This window comes from Helianthus annuus, chromosome 6, assembly GCF_002127325.2.
Source record: "Helianthus annuus cultivar XRQ/B chromosome 6, HanXRQr2.0-SUNRISE, whole genome shotgun sequence".
Classification (NCBI taxonomy): domain Eukaryota; kingdom Viridiplantae; phylum Streptophyta; class Magnoliopsida; order Asterales; family Asteraceae; genus Helianthus; species Helianthus annuus.
Window position 1 is genome coordinate 124,653,630 of NC_035438.2, and position 26,359 is coordinate 124,679,988.

At 40.2% G+C, this 26,359-nt stretch overlaps 1 protein-coding gene across 13 annotated transcripts; it reads right to left on the bottom strand.

Moving 5' to 3' along the window:
- Positions 1–5,880: 5,880 nt before the first annotated feature.
- Positions 5,881–11,412, bottom strand: LOC110885347 (ATPase 3, plasma membrane-type-like). 13 transcript variants are annotated; one of them, XR_004861211.1, is made up of 11 exons: positions 11,269–11,412; positions 11,042–11,181; positions 10,872–10,949; positions 10,579–10,641; positions 10,117–10,173; positions 9,891–10,012; positions 9,390–9,557; positions 9,217–9,310; positions 8,796–8,967; positions 7,206–7,442; positions 5,887–6,698 (listed from the first exon to the last, which is right to left on the bottom strand). XR_004861211.1 is itself a non-coding variant. In XM_035974737.1 (2 exons), exons 1-2 carry the CDS (start codon positions 7,476–7,478, stop codon positions 6,600–6,602), a joined length of 372 nt encoding a protein of 123 aa, XP_035830630.1. In that variant the 5' UTR covers positions 7,479–8,778; the 3' UTR covers positions 5,881–6,599. The 13 variants fall into 13 exon arrangements, 1 of the variants encoding a protein (XP_035830630.1); XR_004861214.1 differs by having other exon boundaries at positions 8,825–8,922; positions 9,390–9,565; XR_004861207.1 differs by having other exon boundaries at positions 8,796–8,922; positions 9,390–9,565.
- Between the last annotated feature and the right edge of the window lie 14,947 nt (positions 11,413–26,359).

The following is a 26,359-nucleotide window of genomic DNA, read 5'->3' on the forward strand; positions in this document are numbered from 1 at the left end:
ATATAGTTGGCAACCTTCCCAAGGCACCAGGAGGAAAAGTATTTATGCTTACTATGACTGATTACTTTTCCAGGTGGATAGAAGCTGAAGCCTTTGCACAAGTCAGAGAAAAGGAAGTGATATCCTTTATTAAAAGAAACATCATTACTAGATTTGGCAAACCTTCTGAAATTGTTTGTGATAATGGATCCCAATTCATTGGGAGTAGAACTACTAACTTTTGTGATAGCTGGGGAATTAGGATGATAACATCAACACCAGTCCACCCACAAGCTAATGGTCAAGCAGAATCATCCAACAAGATCATCATCAACAACTTAAAGAAGAAGCTTGGATCCAAGAAGGAGAAATGGGCAGAAGAGCTACCTTATGTGTTATGGGCTGATAGAACAACTCCCAAGAATGCTACTGATCAAACACCATTTTCTTTGGTGTTTGGAGCTGAATCTGTGATCCCTATAGAGATGGTACTCCCTACTGCAAGAACAATCATCCGTGATCCTGAAAGGGAATGCTGAAAACTTGGTTCAACATCTGGATACCATTTAAGAACTTAGGGATTTAGCCAGGATAAGGCTGGCTAGCTATCAACAAAGAATGGCTGGAGCTTACAACAAGAATGTCAGGATCAGGAAATTTCAAGTTGGTGACATGGTGTTGAGGAAAGCATTCCAAAACACCACAAACCCTGTTGATGGCAAGCTAGCACCAAAGTGGGAAGACCCCTACCTAATTGAAGCTGAGGCAGGAAAGGGGACATATCGTTTATTAACTATGGAAGGTGATCTATTACTAAGGGCTTCGAATGCTATCCATTTGAAGAAATACTTCATGTAAGAAGGATCCAGGATCCTTAGTTACCCTTATACCCAGCTCATGTTAAGGATCCTTAGAGGATATATGATCCTCATTCTGGTAATCATTTCATTATTATTTCTCTAATTCTTTAATTCATTTGATTATATGGAAAGTGTATTAGCATCCTTTATCCTTTTTCATCAAGTTCTGAGTTTTGCAGAAGTAGGTGTGTTTTTGACAAAGGATCAAGTATTCAGTCATATCTGTAAAGTCTTTGGGTTTAACCCAGTTTATGGGCTTGTCCCCAGTTTAAGGTATCTATTACCTTCTACGAATCAGGTTCTTACACCTTCGCCAGTTGCGCACGATTATCCTTGTACAGTTTAAGGCAACGGGACCAGTACCCGCTTTAGGGGCTGAGAATTTCATTGTACTGGCTGTATTTAGGATCCTAAGTATAATGGTAGACGTACCATACATCCGTTCCTAAGGTTTATAACGTTTTCACGTTAGCTAAGGTTTTGGCATCTTCATGTCACTAAGTTTGGATAGTCGCCAGTATGGGCCATACTCCAGTTTACACAAGATCCTTTGGGCTTGTCCCCAGTCTTTGGGCTTGTTCCCAGTTTTTGGGCTTATCCCCAGTTTATTCAGCTTGTCCCCAGATATTAATACTTTCTTTGGCAACTGGCTTAGTCCCAAGTGATATGTTATTGTAGGTTTCTAAAGCCAAATAGTTAAGGATCCAGGATCTTAACTTTCTACCAGATTTTATCTTTTGTTGGTACAGTTGTAAGTGTTAAGGATATAGAATCCTAACTTGGATTCTCTGGTATGATCCTTATTGACTTTAACATTATTCTTGGTTTGTTAATTATACCCTTATCCTTTGACAACAGGATATATGATCCTTGATCATATAGTGTTTTATCTTTTGACTTGAACTAATTTCAATATACATTTGATATTCTAATAGTTATAAATCCTACGATTTTAAAATAGAAATTGACAAATAAATGTATATGAAATAACATTAGAAGATAAAATCATCAACACAAAGAGAGCCAAAAGTTAGAGTTTTATTTATCAAACTAAACCCTTTTAAAGGTTGTCAAAATTGCCAACCCAAGTTTCTACCAGCAAAACGTGGCCCGTCCACTTGGGTTGGCAAAGAGTGTCCATATTAACAAGGTTCTAAGTTATGCAGATAATCAAAAGATGAGGGGCATCAAAGGCTTCATCCTCCACAAACAGAAGGATCCGTCCACCTTTGCTACCCCCTATTGTCCTAAGGATCAGTGATCCTTGACCCTAAAACTATTGTTGAAGTTATTACAGACCAATTGTTCGAAACCAAAACACCATCAAAACAAACTACCAAAACATAAAAAATGGGCTCCGGCCATGTATAGAATTATCCATCATCGCCCATTTGTGCAGCTTACACCTTCGCTGCTTGTCCACCATCTCTTCACCACCTTTGCCACTGCCACCAGGTGCCGCCTCTTCAGGATCCTTGACCTCACTGCCTCCGGCTTCAAGAGCTAGCACCTCCTCAGGCTCATCCTCATCTCCGAGTTCAGCCAACCTCTTTGCCCAAGCCTCCAAGTCCCATTCAGACCTGTCAAAGGAAGGATCAGCAGCTTCCTTGGCCATTTGCAGCTTGATCTTCAGCATGACGATGGTAACAGAGAGTTTGGCCCCATCCATGATCTTGATCCTCTCCTTGTTGGCTGTGATCTCGGTAAGAAGCAACTCCTTTTGCAGTGTATTGATGTCCTTCTCTAGTGAGGAGATCTTCTTGTCCTTGGCAAGGGCAATCTTTTGGAGGTCCATGTTTTTCTCATCAGCTTCAGCCAGGCGTTGAAGGTGACAACTCGAGTTTCCGAGATTCCACTTTCGCATTTATTGCACGTTCACTGTTTGTTTAGTTGTTTACTTGCACAGTTAGTCTGCTTTGTAATTGTATACGTTTGGTTCAATAAAGTATATTGTGATTGTGTATGGTTGTGTGTTATTTACGAAAGATGTGACAAATACATGAACTTGGTGATGAAACTGTAAAGTTATATTGTGATGGGTGTTTTATGTAAGAAATGATAATTAGGAATAAATAGAGTAATTAGTGAAATTCTAATCATTCTTAACCCTAATCCCTTCACTAATCACCACACAATCATCAGACGTACCTAGGATTTTCTCTACAATCCTCTCTGCAATCATCATCTTCACCATTGGCACAAGCTCTTCATCACTCTTGATTCCTCTTTTTGTCTAGATTCAACCCAAGGTAATGGTTTAATGATTGTTGTTGTTAATCGTTGATTGATTGATTCATGCTAAAACCCTAGTTCTTCATATGATAGTTCTGTGCTTATTGATTTATTCTGATTATTGAGAAATGAATATGATTGTTGTGTAATCATTTGCCTGATGATTAAGATACATGATATGTTAAAATCGTTGATTTGATTAGATCACTGCACTGTGAATATGTGAAATTAGGGTTTCACGATCGTGTAAACGATACGTAACTGTTACATTGAGTTTATGATAGCTTGATTGATAACTCTGAGTTTACCCTAGTCCGACTTTTGTTTGTGATTCACGTTGTCCGACTATTGTATATAAAACATAAATTCCGACTTTCATTTAACCTAAAGGTCCGAACTTTACACAAGAAACAAGGTCCGGATTATATTTGTGTGTAATGCTTGAGTCCGAATTCTTGTAAGTGATGTTATGTCCGAATTTTGTTGTATAGTGCATGTAGTCCGAAATTTTAAGGATGTTTCAAGAGGTCCGACTTTTTGAAGGGCATTAGGGGGGTCCGAGTTTGTGAAGGGGAAGCCCCCTTGTCCGACTTTTGTGAAGGGAAAGCCCCCCCTTGGTCCGACTTTTACAAGGTGATGAGGGTCCGACCTTTGAGTTGATTCTTGTCCGAGTTTTGTGGGGGGGGGGTAACCCTGTCCGAGTTTTAGAGGGGGGAACCCCCTTGGTCCGAATTTTTGTACATGAACATTGATGTCCGAACTTTGGGTTGTGATAGCAAGGGTGTCCGATCTTTATGAAGGATACAAGAGGTCCGAATTTGTTAACTTGATGTTCTAAGTCCGAACTTTGATTTCTTGATGATCTTGTCTGAGTTTTATGCGTGATGCCTTGATATATATATATTCCGAGTTTGTATGTGATACATGATCCGAGTTTCCTTTTAATACTAAGTCAAAACCCTAGATGAAGAACATACTGCCTGTTACTTGTTACTGCATGATAACATACTGCATGTTACTGTATGATACTGCATGGTACTGTATGATACGATACCATATGTAACTGTTTGATCACCGAGGAGTTGTAAACCCTAATTGAATATAAACACTTACATCGAGTTATGTGCAATGTACCATAGGTCGTGAGTAACGGATCTCACCATTAATTAACACTAGAAGCAATAACATACCGAGCAAACCAAGGTGAGTTCACACTCTTACTAAGGCATGGGATTCCCGGGGATAGGGAATGGATTGAATGATTAAATCGAACAATTACTCGTACTTACACGGCTACTAGACTATCTACCATGGTCCTCGGGTTAAGCAGGACACTTACGTAAAACCTACGTAAACAGGAATATGCTACTGTCTTCCGGAGTCAGGAAGGACACTTACGTAAAACCTACGTAAACAATAACATGCTACTGTCTTCCGGAGTCAGGAAGGACACTTACGTAAAACCTACGTAAACCCCACGCGTACCACTGTCCTCGGGTAAAGAAGGATACTTACGTAAAACCTACGTAATGCTTGTACGTACTACTGTTCTCGGTTGTGAAGAACACTTATGGTTACGAATAGTCTAGTGTATATGCAACATGGGAAGCCCCCACCAATAGAACATACTATCGGCCCAGTAGAGCCACATGTTACAAACGAACTTATTATTACGTACTTACTTTCTGTGAACTCGCTCAACTAGTTGTTGATCCTCTGTTACATGCCTTGCAGGTCGTTAGGTACTTGGAGCTTGCACAGGGAGGCGCGGTCGTTGTGGACAAGGATCGTGATTACTTGATTTAAACATTATGACATTGCACGCTTTATTTATGATTGGGCTTTTATACATTTGCTTCCGCTAAACTTTGTTATTATACTTTTGTTTTGGAACACCTTTCATATGGATTGGTTTGGTTTAAATACAATTACTTTTATTATATACATTGTTCTATACTAGCCATTTACCCGCGCGATGCGGCGGGAGTGACGATTTACAATATAATACTCATTTACCGTTAGTTTATTAGTCGTTTCATGATATATTGTAGGGCTGATCAAGGTTCGGTTTCAAATCGTAAAACCGCCAAAACCTGTCTTCGGTTTGGTTTGCGCCGTCACTTTCTTTCTTTAACTTTTGGCTTGTCAGTTTCAATATACAATTCGGTTTGTTCACGTTTCAACCAAAGCTTCATGTCTGTGATTGAGCGGAAATACTCTTTACATTAATATAGAGCCTTTTTGCCGTGTACTTTATACCCATTGTAGGAGAAATTTATGAACGCAACAGATGATATTATTTTTTGCTGAATTTAGTCCAAGAAGTGTCCTGTTTATTTATTGAGTAGAGATAAAATTTAATAAATGATGTACAAATGCAACGCAATGTAAAGGTGACCCAAAAAAATTGCAAGGGTATGGTAAGACATGCAATTAAATCCATAATTGATTATATCGGCCCGTACTTTGTTGGCCTTCTCAATATATCATAATTCCTTTGTGTGATGTGTTTGGATTAAGTTGTTTTTGGCAATCTTTTAATGTGGAATTTTTTTTTATCACCAGGCCTCTTAATTCAATGGTAGTCCCATAAATTTTCAAATGAATTTACAATACCAGCATTAGCCAATTTTACAACTGATGTCCCTCCCTAGCAAGATATGGATTCAAAAACCTCTACTTATCAAACACTTAAACACCCATAAAGTTCGGACCAACTTGTATATTTAGCAAATTGGAGAATTGCAAAACTGGTGTTAACAGTATGAATGCGCACAGGTATGAACTCACCATAAGCATATTTTCATAATTAATGTATAAAAGTGAGACTGAGTTTACCTCTTCAATTATAACAGTCTCTTATCTTTAACATTTCCACCAGGGTTCAAAAACAAACTTTGTTTTTGCAGGAAGTCTGATTAATAATAAACCAAACAAATAATTACCATGACAAAAATTAAAACACAAATTTTTGTATGAAATTAACAATTATTTCACAGAACTTGGTTAACTTGATCAAATTCTTATCAGCCGTATACTTGTTTAGCGTCAAAGTTCCGGTTTTATCACTGCAAAGAACATCCATTCCCGTCATTTCTTCAATAGCAGTCTTTTGTTTAGTGAACGCACCCTGTTGCGAAAGCCTGTGTTATCTGATAGCTATAGTGACCGAAAGAACCGTAGGCATAGCAAACAGAATTCCACCAATAAGCAACCCCAAAAGATTGTCAATCCCAGATTTGTACTCTCTATGTCGGATTGTGTACATAACGATAATCTCAACAGCCATTCCAACAGCAATGGAGCAGATACAGAAGTTTCCAATTGTGGTTAGAACTTTTTGGAAGTGTCCCCCTTGGTTTGTGCTGTCCACAAGATGTGCAGCCTTTTCAAAAAAGGTGTGGACACCAGTAGCGATGACAACGGCTTCAAGTTCACCTTGCTAGCAAGTTGAACCGGAGAACATTTCATCGTATGGGTTCTTGGTGACCAATAGAGATTCTCCTGTAAGCGCAGATTGGTCAATGTTTAAGGGATCACCTTCAAGAAGACGCGCATCAGCAGGAAGGATATCAGCAAGTTTGATACTGATAATATCTCCAGGAACCAGTATAGTAGCTTCAAAACCTGAATACAATCATACAAATTATGAGTTAACATTGGCGATATATAGGTTATCGGCCATCCCTCAAAACCTGAATACAATCATCATATAAATTATTAGTTAACATTGGCGATATATAGGTTATCGGTCCCCTGGTGAGATATCGGTCAGAATATCGGTGTCAATATTACCGGCGATATTGAGCGATATCTCACCGATTTTCACGATATTAGTACCTTTCTTCTTAGTTCTAGCATTCATCTTTCAATTATTAGTGTTTTAAGTCTTAATTGTTACTTGTTAGTGTTTTAGGTCTTAATCAATTCTGACTTGCTACAATTGTTAGCATTTTGCAAGTTGCAAAAGGTTAATTTGTTAATGGTAGGAGAGTATACTGAATTATTAATGTTAAATGGTTATATGCCTATATATATAAAATTGTTAAAATTACCAATGTCCCATTGTGATTTGCAATATCTCAATTATCAGTCCTTGATACGCGAGATGTAGCGTAGAAAATTGTTATGTACCTTGGTTTTAGATGCAAGACCGGCCATAAGTGCAGCGGCAGCGTTTCTAGCGTTGTTTTCTTCGATGAAACTGATGGTAGAGTCGATAACAAGCAGGCAAACCATACCAACGAAATCTTGCCAATCTGGCGGCTTACCACCGCCGTTGGCGAGTGCAATCGCCATGATGGCTACAGCCTCCATGACCAATGATAGGGTGTTCCACATAAACCCAAAAAACCTGAGGATTTTGCTTTCCTGTGTTTGATGAAAAAAATTTAAGTTTCTTGTCATATAGTTAAAAAAATTACATAAGAATGACAGGTAAGCGGGCAACAATAATAATCAAATTCGTTGAGAAAACAATTTCACGTCAAAGTCAACGTCACTGCTTGCATTACAAAAAACAAATTATGGACAAATTAAGTAACTATAGAGTCGAGTTGGTCGCAAAGAATTATTTTCTAGTGCGGGTCAAAACAGTCAAGGTCAAATTTGGTTGACCCACATGCACTATGTCATTTTCAAAAGGTTTCAGATTTCATTATGTTAGTTATGATTAGAAAATATTATCATTACAACAATAATCAAATTCGTTGAATAAGAACAATTTAAAATGTCATAAGAGAAATGACTTTGTGTGACTTTCAACTAGTTGTGTGCATTCCCCTTTAAGCTAAATGTTTTGGTTTAACCCGTTTGATATATAATACAACACAAACAAATGTTTAGGTCCTAATAATATAGTGGAAACTATTCATCATTCACTTGCTATACAATCTTTATAAATACACTTGATATACCCTTGTATCAAGTCATATTTACCAACCAAAATATTAATTTCAAATATATCAATTCCACAAACATATAATTTCATATTTACCCATATCATTAAACTACAAGTATTCAAAAGACCGAATTGCCCTTTTAGTTAACAAAAAAGATGAAAATACCCCTGACTTAAGCGAGAAAAATAGATGGATTTAAGGAGCTGGATGAAAAAGAGAAGATTTCAACCCTTTTGAATCCAGATGCGGAAAAAACAAACCTTTGGACGAAAGTCGCAAAACTGGCCAACCCTCAGGGACGAAAATGGCAATTTACTCTATTATATATTATACCAAGCTTTGAGTGGGAAATGTGAAATTATCACAAAAACATAACCCTTTCGTAAATGAATGGGTTATAACTGAACCACTAATGCCTCCAAGGATCACGTGTATTACAAGATTAGTTGTAGGAACATATCGACAGGGCCGGCTCTTGGGCCGGCCAACCCGGGCCGTTGCTCGAGGCCCAAATTTTCAAAGGGCCCGAAAGGATTTTATAAGCTTTTATATTTATATAAAATTATATATTTATTATATGCATCCATTTATTATCCAAAAAGTGTTGGTGGTGGAGTGGAAAAAGCCATTTTAAAATGATGTAGTGGTCTCAAGTTCAAGTCTTAACTCTGGCATTATTGTTTTATTTTTTAAATTCATTTCCCCAGAATCACAATTTTTGGCCCAATTCTTTTTGTCACCCGGGGCCTAAATCTTTTTAAGAGTTCTCGGGGACGACTCTGCATATTGACATTTTCAAATTAAATGAGTGAAGTTAAGATACCATTTGTCAGCAAGATGAGCAGTACTGACCCATTGCTCTTCGTAAACAGCAACCCTCAAGATCTGGATATCTGAACCCCCATCACTGAACTCTATGGTATGAACGATGCACAGTCTCTTGTGGCAACCTTTAACCGAACACTAACCCATGAATCAGTGAGACAAAGAAGTGCCTTAGACAATCAATTTAAAAAGAAAATGTTATTTTATGTCAAATTGTGAATCTGCCAAACACCATATAATATATATACAATCCAGTTTTCAGTTTGGTTTTGTTTGGAAACCTTTAATTCGAAAATCAAACCAAAAACAAATGATGAAATTCGGTTTCGGATCCCAACCATATTGAGAGCCCTGAACCGAATACAATTTAAATCCAGATACAATAAAGAAGTAAAACAACAAAGGGCCTTCAGACTCACTTCGGTTTCGGATCCCAACCATATTAAGAGCCTTCAGACTCACTGCGGTCTCCTTAATCGACTTGCGGACCATATCCTTCAGTATACCGTGAACCTGAAACCAATATAGAAGTAAAACAACAAAGATTTCAAGTTGTTTTATCCAAAATAATAATATATATTGGCGAACATACCGCATCAACGACGATAGCCTTGTTCAGGTGCTATTAAATGAGGTTGATATCCATCAGATTCAGTAATTAATTTTCTCACATTCTCCATTGAAAGTTGCTTGTCAAACTGTAACCTTTTTAAAGCAGTAGGGAGTTGATTATCAAATACAGCGTACACCTGTTCGCCACCTGGTCGTCTGCATATTGTTAATTTCATCAAAAAAAGTTAAAACCTTTAAAACATTAACAAGCTTTAGAAGTTGTTTCATAAATCAATGGTCCGTTGAAAGAGCCCCTGGTTCAAAAATTTCGGCTTCCAATAGTCGAACAATATATGTAACCAAAACTATTTTTTTGCAGAAAATCAAACACAAAACTCATTTCATAGCCAAAAAAAACCCAAGCACAAGAGCATATATTAAAAGTAGCCCAAATCTATCGAATTGTGCATCCAATCTGTCAAGTAGATTTAGATGGATGCTTACAAATGGAAAACCTAGCTACATCATAAAAAGAACATACCTATACGCCTGTAATTTGACCTCTTTTGACATTTGTAAACCTCCAGTAATGAAGAAGACCTCTTATTGACATTTGTAAACCTCTGGTAATGAAGAAGTTGCAACTTGCAAGGAGTGCTTGCTCTGTGGCAAAAGTATAATGTCTGGTATTAGCATGCTTAACATCGCCCACTCAATAAATCTTTGTTATTTAGAAAAATGAGATACACGTAACAAGATTCACTTACAAGCACTACATGAAGACAAGATCGAGTGCTTCTGGTGGCATTCGTATCAAAAAAATTCTGAAACAACGTATAAAATTAACCATATTGGCTGGAATTCATATAATAAATAATCACATATTGCTATTTACGGAACAGAAAATTCAAAAATGAATCAATTTGATACGAAACATAATATATAGGGTACATTAAAAGTCAATAAATGAAAGCCAACTCCAAGGACTGTCTTTATACTAAAGTAAGTGTGCATAGTAAGCTTTTAAAATGTATACTCTTGTAAACACGAGTTGCAATTATTCAAAACATTAATCCAATAAACAAATAGTTTTGGTGTAAAACAGGTGTTTTGCATTATTAATATATACAAATGAAAAAAACCAATCACAAACAAAACCCATTAAAAACTCTGATCCGACGAGATTCATGATGAAAAACAATTCCTTTATAGCAGATTTTGTAACTAACCAGAAAAGGGAACCTTGGATGGTCTGCTGAAGTATCTTTAATCAATCATAAAAATTATTCCAACTGCACCAAAATGCTAAAAAAATTAATCCCTATAAAGTCATGGTGAGAAACAAACATATGAAGAATGTAGAATGAAGAAATTTTTGAAGAACAGAGGGAAAGAGAGGGGTTGACAAAATAAAGGTCAAATATGTCTGATGGCATCTAAACCCTGTTTTATCAACATCATCATTTTACGGATCTGAAAAATACAAAAAAACCCTAGATCTACAAAAATACCAAATACATACAGGGGTGATATGAGGTCGACGAACATATAGGTAACCGGATCTGCTTGTTTTTCACTCCCAAAAACGAAAAGAGTGTCACTGAAACCGGATTTGGTGATATGAGTTGTACAAAAACGAAATCAGTTCAACAAAAACGAAAAGAGAGAAAAGGGTAAGAACACAATACCAACCTACACGGCTCGGACTTTTTGGTTCCATGGAAGTATCAAACCGCCGGCGAGGTCTCAGTGAGCCAGTGGCTCGGCTCCACCTAGAGAAACCCTAGATCTTCTTTGAGAGAGAAGCAGGGAGATGGATGAAATGGCAAACCCTAAAATCGATTGTACAGTACCCCGTGGTTCAGCGTTTATGATGAATTTGAGAGAGAGAGAGAGAGAGATCGAGAAAAGGAGGTTACCTTCATCGATTCTGGTGAAATCCTCACAGATCTGGTGAGAGATCTGGCGAGATCCGAGAGAGAGCAATCGCCATAGAGAGAGAGCAGAGGATGAGCGGCGGACCAAATGAGAGTTGAGAGAAACCCTAGTTTGTGTGTAGTTTAGGGGAAAGGGTATAAGTGGAAAGTGAAGTTTTCTGGTGCTTAAAAGACTTGTACATCATACTTTAGGGGTGTTTTAAGGAAATTTCAATGAATTTAAGAAGTCCTTTGGATATGCAGATGATTGGTGGCTTGATCCTGGTCAGTCACGCTCCCAAGCGGCGATACTCCGCAGGTGGATTTTGGGGGTGTGACAGATTGGTATCAGAACCATTGGTTATAGAGAACTTGGTTTTAATAAGTGAAAACGTTTTTATTAAAGCCAGACTATAACCAGTACAGTGCTCAACGATCCACAACGACGCCTCGCTCCACGTGCAAGACTCAACATCCTAGGTAATAAGGTTTATGTTTATTGCCTACATGCTAGAATTACATAGAACTTTGCTCGTGGTATGCTTAGATTACATTGCTCACTATTTGTTATTGCTTGAGAACACTTGTGTGCTTACTCCCTTCTGTCATCGCACTATTCGCGAACCTCTCTCACTTACGTTACATTTGCTATGAAGATCATGGCCGGACGTATCAACTTGACTCAAGCCCAGTTGACGGCTCTCATTAACGAATGAATTGCTGCGGCACTTGCAGCCATACAAGCAGGAGGTATACCCTGCAGTCGTAACTAGGATCTTTAGATCCTACACTCCTAAACCAACTCTTGTTTTTAACCTTGTCCTATTCTTATACACAATAGGTCAACACGCTCAGTCACCTGTTCGCACCATCAAAAATCTCAAGGACTCCCGACCTAGTACCTTCAGCGGTACAGAGGGAGTTGTAGGCCTCCTTCATTGGTTTGAGAGGCTCGAAACCGACTTTGAGGTGAATGATTGCCCTGAGTCTCGTAGAGTAAAGTTTGCTACTGGAACAGTCGAAGGTGCTGCAATAACCTGGTGGGAAGCACAGGTTCAGATGTTAGGGCTGGCAGCTGCTAATGCCACCCCCTAGAACGAGTTCAAGGACCTAATTAAGGAAGAGTTTTGCAGTCGGGAAGACATCCACGAACTAGAGGTGGAGTTCCTCAACTTACAGATGGCGGGGTCTGAAATTGAGGCTTATACGAAGAGATCAAATGAATTAGCCACATTTTGTCCCACTATGGTAGACCCTCCCACCAAACATATCGAGCTGTATCTCAAGGGTCTGGTGCCCGAAATTCAGAGTCATGTGACCGCAGCAAATCTTGGCACTATCCAGCAAGTCACTCGGCTTGCTCATCGTCTCACAGACCAGGCAGTAGAACAAAACAAACTACCGAAACGTGTTAAAGCTGCTACTACATGTGCTTCTAGTGACCACAAACACAAGTGGGATGAAAACCTGAGCATGGGATTAATTTCGGTTCAGCCTCTGGCGCAGCAGCAAAAGATAGATGACTACCAGAGTCCCAGACAGCAGTCTTCTGGTTGTCGTGGGTAGAATGGATATCGAGGAAATCATCCAAAGTGTAACAGATGCAATAGGCACCACAGCGGTAAGTGCAACAAGGGTCGTTGTCAGAGGTGTCTCAAGATTGGTCATGAAGCTAAGGATTGTCGAAGCTCACGTCCTGTAACTCAAGAACAGCAACGATCGCCTCAGTCTCCACAGAATCAGCAACAACAACAGAGTTTTAAAGGTTGTTTTCAGTGTGAAGCTAAAGATCACTACAAGAGACATTGTCCACAAATAAACCAGGACCAGACTCAGAACCACAACCATGGAAATAGGGACGACAATGGGGATACCGTTGGGGGAAACAATGGAAACAATGACGCCAAGGCCGCATGTACGTGATTGGTTAGGGTGACGCAAGGAACGATCCTAGCGTAATAATGGGTAAGTTTCTTCTTGACGACTTTTATGTTACTGTCTTGTTTGATTCGGGTGTGGATACCAGTTATATGTCCTTGAAAGTTAATCAAATGTTAAAACGTGCACCAACTCCCTTGAACACCAAACATGTCGTAGTGTTAGCTAATGGTAAAAGTCTAAAGGCCACATATAGTTCAGGGTTGTAATCTTATCCTCGCTGGTCAGACGTTCCCTATCGACCTCATTCCTATAGTTCTGGACAGCACCTATAGCTCACGCACCGTATCGCTTAGCTCCATCAGAATTGAAAGAACTATTGACGCAGCTACAAGAACTCTTGGATAAGGGATTTATCCGACCTATGTTTTCGCCTTGGGGAGCTCCAGTATTATTTGTGAAAAAGAAGGATGGCACTTTCAGGATGTGCATAGACTACCGCGAACTGAACAAGGTGACTGTGAGGAACCGCTACCCTCTTCCACGTATTGATGATTTATTCCACCAGTTGCAGGGGTCGAGTTACTACTCCAAGATTGATCTAAGGTCCGGTTATCACCAGCTGAGAGTCCGGGATGAGGACGTCTCCAAGACAGCATTCAGAACTCGCTACGGTCATTACGAGTTTCTAGTCATGCCATTCGGGCTAACGAACGCGCCTGCAGTTTTCATGGATCTTATGAACAGGGTGTGCAAACCCTATCTAGACAAGTTCGTCATCGTTTTCATCGACAACATTCTGATCTGCTCCAAGAGTCAGGGGGAAAACGAGCAGCACTTACGTCTTATCTTGGAACTTCTTCGAAAGGAACAACTGTACGCCAAGTTTTCAAAATGCGACTTCTAGCTTCGTGAAGTCCACTTTCTAGGCCATGTGGTAAACAAGGATGGGATTCATGTTGATCCATCCAAGGTAGATTCGATCAGGAACTGGCCTGCACCACATACACCAACGGAAATACGCCAATTCTTGGGTTTGGCGGGTTACTACAGACAATTCATCAAAGACTTCTCCCAGATCGCACAGCCGCTTACTTTGCTGACACAGAAAGGTGTTACCTATCGTTGGGGTAATACACAAGAAACGGCTTTTCAGTACCTGAAGGATAGGCTATGCAGCGCACCTATTCTCTCATTGCCAGAGGGCACGGACGACTTTATGGTTTATTGCGACGCGTCGATTCAGGGTCTTGGTTGTGTATTGATGCAAAGGGATAAAGTCATTGCCTACCTTCGCGGCAACTCAAAGTTCATGAACGGAACTACACGACGCACGATTTAGAGCTGGGAGCTGTTTTTTTCGCGCTCAAGATATGGCGACACTACCTGTACGGTACCAAGTGCACTATTTACACCGATCACAGGAGTCTCGAGCATGTCTTCAAGCAGAAGGAATTGAATATGCGACAACGATGATGGGTCGAGTTACTTAATGATTACAAATGTGCCATCAAGTACCATCCAGGCAAAGCCAATGTTGTGGCTGATGCCCTTAGTCGAAAAGATACTTTACCTAGGCGTGTACGAGCCTTGCAGCTTACTATTCAGTCTGATCTTCCTGCACAGATACGAGATGCTCAGGTAGAAGCATTGAAACCGGAAAACGTAAAGGCTGAAGCTTTACGTGGCTCGAGGCAACGATTAGAACGGAAGGGAGACGGCGCCTACTATGTAACAGGACGCATTTGGGTTCCACATTATGGCAATTTACGCGAGCTGGTATTGGATGAAGCTCATAAGTCTCGCTACTCGGTACATCCAGGTTCGGATAAAATGTACCACGATCTTAGAACTGCATACTGGTGGCCTAGCATGAAGGCCCACATAGCAATTTACGTCGGCAAGTGTTTGACTTGTGCGAGGGTCAAGACGGAATACCAGAAACCCTCAGGCCTACTTCAGCAACCCAAGATACCACAGAGGAAATGGGAAGAAATTTCCATGGATTTTGTTACTGGCCTGCCTAGATCCCAGTGCGGGAATGATACTATTTGGGTGATCGTAGATCGACTCACAAAGTCTGCTCATTTCTTGGCTATCAAAGAAACGGATAAGTTCTCTACATTCGCAGACATCTACTTGAAAGAAGTTGTTTCGAGGCACGGAGTGCCAACCTCTATTATCTCGGATCGGGATGCACGATTCACTTCAGAACTATGGCAAGCAATGCACAAATCTTTTGGCTCTCGGTTAGATATGAGCACAACTTATCTCCCTCAGACGGATGGGCAGTCTGAGCGCACTATTCAAACTCTTGAAGACATGCTTCGGGCGTGTGTTATCGATTTTGGCAACAGCTGGGAAAAACATCTCCATTTAGTGGAGTTTTGTTAGTGCAGAATGTCTATCTCCTTCGTCAATCGGAACCGTAGCTGAAATAGAAGTAAAATAGGCTTTATATTGTAATTTGTTAGCAATAGGCAAGGTGGCATTATTGTAAATAAGGGGAAATCCCTTATAATCTTGTGCCTATAAATAGGAGCCTTAGGGTTTAGATTTAGAACTTTTGCCACATTAGAGCTTGGAGAGCTAGGTGCTTAGAGAGAGAAACTAGAGAGAGAAAGTGGCAAAACGTGATTCACGGAGCTTGTATTCATCACATCATAAATAGAATCACCGATTAGTGTACGTTATTGTGTGTTCGGTCACGCATGTTCACGGATTCCGCACGTCGAACGTTCGTTACGCAATCGTAAGGTGTTGAAACCGATCCTTCAAGTGGTATCAGAGCTAAGAACTCGATTGCACAATCAAACGCATTGATTCGTACCAGATTTCAGCCGATTCAGATCCGATTTCATCTATTTCTTCATCTTCTACATATTTTTCACGTTTTTCACTGAAATTCGTTGAATTGAACGGGTTTTCACGGTCCGATTCGTCTGAATTTTGGATATATTGTGCGTAAACATCTGATCTACAACCCTACCAAGTTTCAGATCGAAACTCGAAGCCGTTTAGGAGAAATTGAGGTTTTTCGGTTCGTTTTCGCGTCAAACAAACAGGTTCGCTCATAAGTTGAGGAGATTCGCTCATAGGGTTCGTTTTTTTGTGATGGTTCACTTATGGTAACATGTGTGGTTCGCTCATTATGCAATAGATATAGGTTCGCTTTTGTGATATCAGGTGGTTCGCTCATTGTGCATTATTCAGTGGTCCGCTCTTAAGTCAGATTAGTGGTGGTTCGCTTTTGTGTCATCGTCTTCACTTGGTTTTTGAAGTTTATAAAGTCACCGACCCACTAACTAGAAAGGTCCAATCAATGCTTATTGTCGGCTCATTATATCACAGACCTTTGTATTAATTGATTAAAGCCTTGGCCCAATCGTTGTTAGACAATTAAGTGTTGTCGGCCACCTTTAAAAAGTGACCGATCCACTAACCCAATTGACCCTATAGCATTCCTACAACCAATGTGATCACGGCCCAATCATCGTTTGAATTCATTAAGTGTTGTCTGCTATTACAAGTTTTGAGGCCCAATTACAATCAGTGGTTATTTGTTTGTGGGTTTAGTTGAACAAAAGGCCAAATCACAAAACCCGATTTGAGTTGTCTGAATATTTGATTTGAAGTGTCGGCTTAGTGGTTCGGTGGTAAGAAAAAGTTCATTCTTAGCCCGTATCTTGTGAATTATTTTGTTCAGGTTCATTCATCAAGTGTTCTCACCTCATCAACGTTGAAACAAATTCGCAAATCTTCGACAACGAGTCTTCGGTTAGTTTCATCAACACACTGTTACATATTCAGTCTGTTTAAACTGATTGTTTGATTGTTGGTAAGGTAATTCACGAATATAAAGACATGGCTAATGATGATCATGATGCCTGGTGGCGAAGAGACAGTGCGAGATGGGAGATTAGAAAATTGAATGAACCATTTCAAGAAGCAAAAAGAGCAAACAGATGGAATGAAGAGTTAGAGTGTTACATGGATCCACTGGGAAATCCAGTAGTTGATCCATCAAAAGTGGATTTTGATGCTGTAACCAATTTGTTTCCTAGTGAGGGTACTTTCAACACACGAAGGTTATCTGATAAAGAGTATTTGCCGAATTTGGAGAAAAAGATAAGAGAAGTTTGTGTAGCAAGTCTACCGATGTGACAACTCGAATTTCCAAGATTCCTACTTCGCATTTATTGCACGCTCATTTATTGTTTAGTTGTTTATTTGCACAATTAGTTTGCTGTGAAACTGTAACGTTTTGGATACAATGAAGTGTATCGTGTGATTTTGCATGGTTATGTGTTAATTGTGAAAGACTTGTCAAATGCATAAACTTGGTGGTGAAACTGTGAAATTGTTTGAGATGGTGCACTATTGTAAAATATAATAATAAAGGGTGTAAAGAGTTATTAGTGAAATTCTAGAGATTCTTAACCCTAATCCCTTTCACTAATCATTACACAAAACAAAACACGTATTTGCAATCCTCTGATCTTCTCTGGCAATCATCATTTCCATCACAAGCACAAGTCTCCTGCATTAATCTTAATCTTGCAATCTAGCTAGAATCAATTCAAGGTAATTGTTTATTGATTGTTTGATTGTATCAATTCTTGATTGTTGTAATACTTGTAAACCCTAGCTTTCATATGATGGTTCTGCGCTTTAATGTGATGATGATTATTGTGATTATGATGATTGACTAATTGTATAATCGATTGCTTGATGATTTTGATGCATGATATGAAGAACTATTGATTGTTGTGTTGATTCTGCATTGAGAAAGTATGAATTAGGGTTTTTGATCGTATGAATGTTGAAGTGTAACTGTTGTGATGCTGTGAATTGTCTTGGAAAATCACGTATGTTGTTAGTCCGTGGATTAGGTCAGAGTTTTAATGCATGTGTTTGTCAGAGTTTCGTAACCATGAACAATTGTCTGAGTTTTATAATAACACAATGATGTCCGACCTTTGCACACACTGTCCGAGTTTTATAAGATGCACAAGGGTCCGAGTTTCTTGATCATGTGTTGTCCGAGTTTTGGTAATGGGACATATGGTCCGAGTTTTGGCAAAGATCAAGGGGTCCGACTTTTAAACCCCCACTTCCACTTTGTCCGACCTTTAAACAAATTAAGGGGTCCAAGTTTCTTGTCACATGTGATGTCCGAGTTTCTTGACCCCCAAAACCCCTCACTTGGTCCGACTTTTGACCCCCATGTTCCCTAGTCTGAGTTTTACCACCCCCCCCCCACTTTATGTCCGACCTTTAATGGCACCACAAAGGTCCGAGTTTCATGCTAGGGACCTTTTGTCTGACTTTTGAACAGGGGAACCCCCCCCCCCCCACACTTGTCCGAGCTTTTAAGAAGGGCAAGGCCCTGTCTGACTTTGTGTATGATTAATTTGAAGCCATGAGTGTGTGTTATATAATGTTGAATCTGTTAAGATGGGTATGTCACTTGGTTAAGTCACTAACTCCGTTAAACTTGTGAAGTTTATTAAAGCTGCTAAATGTACTAAGTATCTTAACGGTGGCAATTAGGTTAATATCCACGTTAGACTAAACTGTGAAATCAAAGACGTGACGCATGAATTATGTGAATACGATTAACTGTTTACGTGATGTATGGTTCTATATATATAATCGTATGATACCAAATGCAACTGTATGATCTGACATGTATGATGCATTCTATATGATATCATCCTGTACACAATAAGCACACAAAGCACAGTTGCTTGAATATCAATGACTTGCAAACCCTAATTGAATGCAAACACTTACATCGTATCATGTGCAATGAATCCCAGGTCGTGTGTAACGGACTTAGACATTTAATAAACCCTAGAAGCAATAACATACCGAGCAAACTAAGGTGAGTTCACACAGCCAAGGCATGGGATTCCCGGGTTGGGAATTGGGTTGGAAAGATCTGAATTGGATAATTTCTCGTACTCACACTATTGCTAGACTACATACCATCGTCCTCAGGTTAGCCAGGACACTTACGTAAAACCTACGTAAACTAGTATCTACCACTGTCTCCCGGGTTGGGAGGACACTTACGTAAAACCTACTTAAACTCTTGCCTACTACTGTCTTCCGGATCGGAAGGACACTTACGTAAAACCTACGTAAACCCCACGCGTACCACTGTCCTCGGGGAAGGGCACTCACGTAAAACCTACGTGACCTTGTACGTATTCCTGTTCTCAGATTAAGAAGAACACATGGTTACAATAGTCTAGTAAGGATAAACATGGGAAGCCCCCATCATTAATAAATATCATCACGGGAAACCCCCACTAATAGTGCATACATACGTGGGAAGCCCCCACCAAATGAACATACGTATTACTGCTACGAACTTACTTTCTGTGAACTCGCTGAACTAGTTGTTGATCCTCTGTTACATGCCTTGCAGGTCGTTAGATATATGGAGCATGCACAGGGAGGAGCAGGTCGTTGTGGAGCATGGATCGTGGATGCCATGTTAAAACATTTAAACATTTGAACTATGATATACATTGGGTTTTCATACTTATGCTTCCGCTACACTTGATACTATAATTATGTTTTGAACACCTATCGTATTGAATGATTGGTTTGCATTTATTTTACTTGATATTAATTACATGTTCAGTATGATTGGTGGCATGATCCTGGTCAGTCACGCTCCCAAGCGGTGATATTCCGCAGGTGGATTTTGGGGGTGTGACAACCGAAGGTGGTAGAATTCAAGAAGAGAACAGATGAAAGGGTGAAAAAGATGGTTGAAGATATAAAAAGGGAAGCTTTAGGAAAAGTCAAAGCTGAAGCAGTTAAAACTGAAAAAGATGAAGAAATTTCAGAAGATATTTCAGAAAAAGCTCCAGTTTTTAATCATTCATGCTCATCTGATGAAGAGTGTGATGATGATAGCAAAAAGGCCGATAATGAACAAATTCTGGAGTTACGCTTGAGTTGTGAAAAGCTGAAATTTGAGAATGATAAACTGTTAAATGATTTGAACAGTTTGTCATCAGAAAACAAAATTTTGAAAGAAAAAGATTTTGAAAGCAAAAGAAAATCTTCAGAAAGTGAAGATTTCTGGATAAAACTGGAAAACAAGAATTTGAAAGAAAATGAAACAAAATTTCATGAACTAATAAAATTGTTGGAAAATGAAAAATCTGTTCTTGAAAATGTTAAAATTGAAAATGAAAAATTAATCAATTCACATCTTGAAAGAATATCTCGGCTTGAAAACGAAGCTGAGAATTCAAGGAACAAGATTGGTGAACTTGAAAAGAAGTTGAAAGGTTTTGTGACTTCATTAGATAGTTTGAAGTTTCCCTGTCCAAAACCAATCAACTCTGTTCCAATAAGTGACAAGGTCACAAATTTTGACAAAGTCAAAATTGAAGATTGTGATGACAAATCTGATGATGAAAAAGAAAAGAAAAGAAAAATATTTTTAGATTTACAAGAAAAATTTCAAAAGACTGTTTTGCAATCTACTGAAATAGGTGAATGCTCAAAGCAAAAACCTGTTAAGAAGAATGCAGAACAGAAACAAAAAGATAAAAATTTGAAAAATCCTAAAAATGAAAATAAAAGCTCATCAGATAAGTCATCCAATCATTATAAAAAATTACAAAAATTTAAAAATGAAAATTCACAAAATGTTGGTAATAAGTGGTGCAGGTTTGACCACAGTTCTCAAAAGCCAAATCCAGCTTACAGGAGAAGATGGGATGAAGATTCTTCAAGGACAAATCATTACTATGATAGAAAACAGAGAAATGGTGACTACCACAAGGCAACTCAATGTTATGATCTAAGTGTGTGGTATGACAATGGTGTACGGTATGAAAGAGAGAAGAGGTATGATAACAGAGTGTGTTACTCTTGTGGCTATCAAGGACACATTGCTGTTAACTGCCAAAGTCAGAGATTTGAAACGAGAAGGTGTTATGAATGTCATATCAGAGGACATATTGCAAGAGATTGCCCAAGGAGATCGATAGGAAGATCAAGGGTTGAATCTCAGAGAATAGTAAAGAAACCAGTCAACGTCAAGCCCAACGAACAGAAGGTTCAAGAACCTAAAGTTCAGGAAACAAAAGTAAAGCTTTCTCAGGGGCAAAAAGATAGACTGCGAAAGAAGAGGAAGAAGGCCAGAGAATATCTGGAAAGGATTTTGTCCTTGGGTTCTTCGGTTGGTAAGAATAAGAGTTCTGATGAATCGATTTCCTCCATTGCACAGTCCAGCAAGACGGTTTCATCAGATACAAATTTGAGGACAAAAGAGAGAAAGGAGAAAAAGAAAAGTGTCGGCGATGAATCTGACAGATCAAAGTCAGACAAGCCACACTCAGGCAATGAATCTGATTCCACAAAATCAGAAGAGCCACAACTTGAGGTAAAAAAGGAAGAAACAATTCTTTTAATGAATGATAAGGATTTTCCACCATTCCAAGCCGCGAACCAAAAATCAAAAGGTGTTGATACTGGAAAAATGTTTAATAGCAATGTTAAACATATTTTTAGTAAGATGGCTGATGGTAAGGAAAAAGGAGTAACAAAATTTTATGAAGAGTAGAGAAAAGCTCAAAATACGCCTAAGACTGGTCAGGCTTGGGTGTCAAAATTGGTTGGATAAAATTCTGACTTGCCGGAGCTTCCAGGTTGGTAAGCGAGAAGCAGGTATCGGCATTTTTCTTGAGAAATTCACAGGATGGTAACTGTGATATTTCGATCTACTAGTGGGTAATCAAGGACATTAATTTGTACTTGATTTTCTACGAGTGTTTGTGAAAATTGATCTTATATTGTTAAAATTACAAGATGATGATGTAAACCCCTAACCTTCAAATGGTTGGAAAGCAAACTATTTTTCCAGAAAAACCATTTTGATTAAAATAAACTTAAGTGTTTTGAAATCTAAATGGGAAAATAGTTCGTTGTCAGTGGGAGTTCTGATTGTTTATGCCAAATGAATGGCGAATTGAAGTGATTCGATATCAGTTTGACATTTTATTTGTATAGTTTGTTTTCAAATTTTCCTTGAAAATGAAAATTGAAACTGTAACACCCCCAAAATACCACTTGCGGGAACTCCGCGAGGTGTGTTACGCATCAGATTTCGAGCCACCAATCAAGTTTCACCAGTAATAAATATGTAAACAAACATTCCATTTCATAATAAATAATTCCCAACATAAGGGTTTCAAACCAATTTAAATATCCAGCGGAAGCATAATGTAAATTATCAGTTGATTGTTCAGAATCATAAGTTCATAGTGATATGTTAAGTATCCAAGGGTTTCGATCCATGACCACTCTAGCACTCCCAGATAGCAAGTCCATGTCAAGTTATCTAACGACCTGCAAGCATGCAGACAAGTGTGTCAGACTACGCTGGTGAGTTCAAGGTTTTGTTTACGCGTGAAGTTACCAAATGTTTGTTAAGTCAACTCGTCGTTTTGTTTCAGATGTTGTTATTAACTTGATTACAGTACCGTATGTAGCGTCAATGATGGGAATGCCTAACCCCAATGCCCATAACCAAGCATCGGTCAAAGTCAAGGTATCAAACAACCTTGACAAGCTGTAGGAGGTCTTATATCCGCGATGTGTTTTCAAGATGTCCAAGTAATTAGTTCACGCCCGTCCTTACGGCCCGGTGTGAGGGTGCCAAACCTAATAGCGCTATCAACTAATTACCCCATTGCTCCTATGGTCGGTATAGATGGTGCATTTGGTACCGTACAGATAGTGCCTCCAGATCTTCAACGCAAATACCACCGCTCCTAACTCCAAGTTGTGTGTCGTGTAGTTTTTCTCGTGAATCTTCAACTGTCGTGACGCATAGGCTATCACCTTCTCGCGTTGCATTAACACACAGCCGAGACCCTGAATCGATGCATCACAATAGACCACAAAATCTTCGGTACCCTCTAGTAAAGACAAGATCGGTGCACTGCAAAGTTTCTGTTTTAGCAAATGGAAAGACTCTTCCTGCTTCATTCCCCAAGAGTATGCTGTGTTCTTCTGTGTCAGCGAGGTGAGGGGTTGCGCGATCTTCGAAAAATCTTTAATGAATCTCCGATAATATCCTGCGAGACCGAGAAATTGTCGCACCTTAGAGGGAGTCTTTGGTGCCGCCCAATTCTTAACCGCATCTACTTTTGCAGGATCCACATGTATCCCTTTTTCCATTAACAACGTGGCCAAGGAAATGCACTTCCCGAATCCAGAAATCACACTTAGAAAACTTCGCATACAGTTGTTCCTTTCTCAAAAGTTCCAAGATGAGTCGTAGGTGATGCTCGTGATCTTCCTTGTTCTTCGAGTAGACCAAGATGTCATCAATGAATACAATAATGAAATCATCTAGATATGGCTTACACACGCGGTTCATGAGATCCATGAAAACCGCTGGTGCATTAGTCAATCCAAACGGCATTACCAAAAACTCATAGTGTCCGTAGCGCGTTCGAAAAGCCGTCTTGGGAACATCCCCCTCCCTAACCCTTACCTGGTGATATCCCGATCGTAAGTCGATCTTCGAATAGAAACTTGACCCTTGCAACTGATCAAATAAGTCGTCGATTCGTGGTAATGGATATCGGTTCTTAATGGTTACCTTGTTGAGCTCCCGATAATCAATGCACATACGGAACGACCCATCCTTCTTCTTTACAAACAGAACTGGGGCTCCCCAAGGCGAAGAACTGGGTCGAATGAATCCTCTATCCAATAATTCCTGTAGTTGATTGGATAGTTCCTGCAACTCCCCAGGTGCTAGCCGGTAAGGAGCTCGAGCAATTGGAGTCGCGCCCGGCGCAAGATCAACCTGAAATTCTACTTGACGGTGAGGAGGTAACCCTGGTAGCTCCTCTGGGAACACATCAGTGAATTCTCGCACCACTGGCAGATCCTCGATCCTCCTTTCTTCAGACTGAGCGTTAGTAACTAACGCTAACATTGCAGGATACCCCTTTTGTAGATACTTCTGCGCATGCATGGCCGAGATAATTCCAACCATCGTCCCACTACGATGTCCTTGAACTGATAATGACTCCCCATCTGGGAGAGGAATACGCACAACTTTTTCCTTACACAAAATCTCCGCTTGGTGCCTGGACAACCAATCCATGCCTACCACTATGTCAAAACTACCGAGCGTAACGGGAAGGAGGTCAATATCAAAAACCTGACCCACGAGATCTAGTTTGCACCCGAAAAGGACATTCGAGGCCGCTATCGTCTTACCATCTGCTAGTTCTACTACTTGTTTAACTTCTAAAGGTGTTGGGGTTATCCCCAATCGTCGACTAAATTCTAGGGACACGTAACTCCAATCGGCACCAGAATCAAATAACACAGAAGCAATATGATTGTTTACAGGAAACGTACCGGTCACGACATTGCCGTCATTCCTAGCATCCCCTGCCCCAAGCTGGAACACTCTGCCTCGGGTACCATTACCCCCATTGTTGCCATTGTTGTTGTTGTTCCCAGCATTGTTGTTATTCGGGTGGTTTTCGTTAGTGTTCTGGTTTAGCTGAGGGCAATCCCGCTTAAAGTGACCCTCGTCACCACACTGATAGCACCCCTTACTGAAGCCCTGATTCTGTTGGGGTGGTTGTCCCTGCTGTCTCTGGTTCTGCTGGTTCTGTTGCTGCTGGTGTTTGGGCTGTGGGGCTCTACAATCCTTGGCCTCATGGCCTGCTTTACAACACCTGCGACATGTGCGACTACACTGCCCGAAATGATGATAGCCACACTTGTTACACTGTGGCTTCCTTCCCACGTACAAACCCTGACTTTGGCTGCCTCCCTGGCCTTGATTGACAGAAGACGACTGGCTGATGCTGCGGTTGCTATTGTTGTTTGGCCTTTTCTGAGTCTGACTCGCACTAGATGCTTTGTCGTAGTCGTTCCACTTCCGCTTGTTATCATTAGCGGACGCAGTGGCAGTGGGTGCAGCAGTAGTAGTGGTTGAGACACGCGGTGGTAACGAGTTACTCTCTACTTCTTGATCCACAATCTTGTGGGTCAAACGGACAATCTGTGTCAAATCATTGAGATGTGCTGCAGTAACCAGACTCTTCACACGCGGAGGCAGCCCCTTGATAAACAACTCAATCCTCCGAGACATGGGCCGTGACAAGTTCGGACACATGTCAGCCAATTCATACGATCGCTTAACATACGCCTCGACTTCAGATCCTACCATTTTCAAGTCATAATACTCGTTTTCCAACTTCTGGACCTCGTCCCGAGGGCAATACTCCTCCCTGATCAGTTCTTTAAAGTCATCCCAAGTTGTGGCATTCGCTGCCTCGATGCCCAACATCTGCACATGGGCATTCCACCACGTTAGGGCACCATCCGCCAAGGTACCCGCGACATATTTCACCCTGTCCCCAGCGGGACAGTTGCATATAGCAAATACTGACTCTGCTTTCTCGAACCATCTCAGGAGTCCCACAGCCCCTTCAGTCCCGGTGAAGGTCTGTGGCTTGCAGTCCATGAACGTCTTAAACGTACACGCAGGCTGGTTGTTGTGGGGTTGTGCGTGTTGACCTAAAAGACGAAAAGAAACACATTATAGGAGTGAAAAGATGTGTACGCGGTATAAGAGTAGAGAGTACTTGGTACATTCCGTACCAGCTTGATAGGCTGCTAAAGCCTCAGCCACACGGGTGTTGATTAGGTCAGTCAACTCAGCCTGAGTCATGTTGATGTTGCCACGTCCGTGTCCTCGTCCACTCATGATTCTATATATGGAGATGAACCGATTTAGGAATCAAAACGAGGTGGAAGTCAAGTATCACGTTGATATCTACGTACTACCAAATTCACACACAATAAGGCAGGACCCCTCTCACGCTCGATAAGCCTCACTGGGACTTGCATGCACCTCACGTTATTATTAAATGTGCACCCATAATAATAAAGTGGTTTGCACGTTTTATCTCAGTGCCTCTTAGCTTGCGCTCGAAGTTTCCCCCGTTCAAACAACACAACGGATGGTATCACAGGTTTATAATTCACATAAGTCGAAGAGTAGTGTCACACTATCAAGTCACCGTAGTATCTAATGTATCGTTTCATATGTGTTGTGAGTGTGTGGCTGGTAGGCAAGTACTGTATAAAGTGAGAAAGACGAACCTTGCAATCTGGAGCTGAGTGTCATGATCGATTTTTGAAG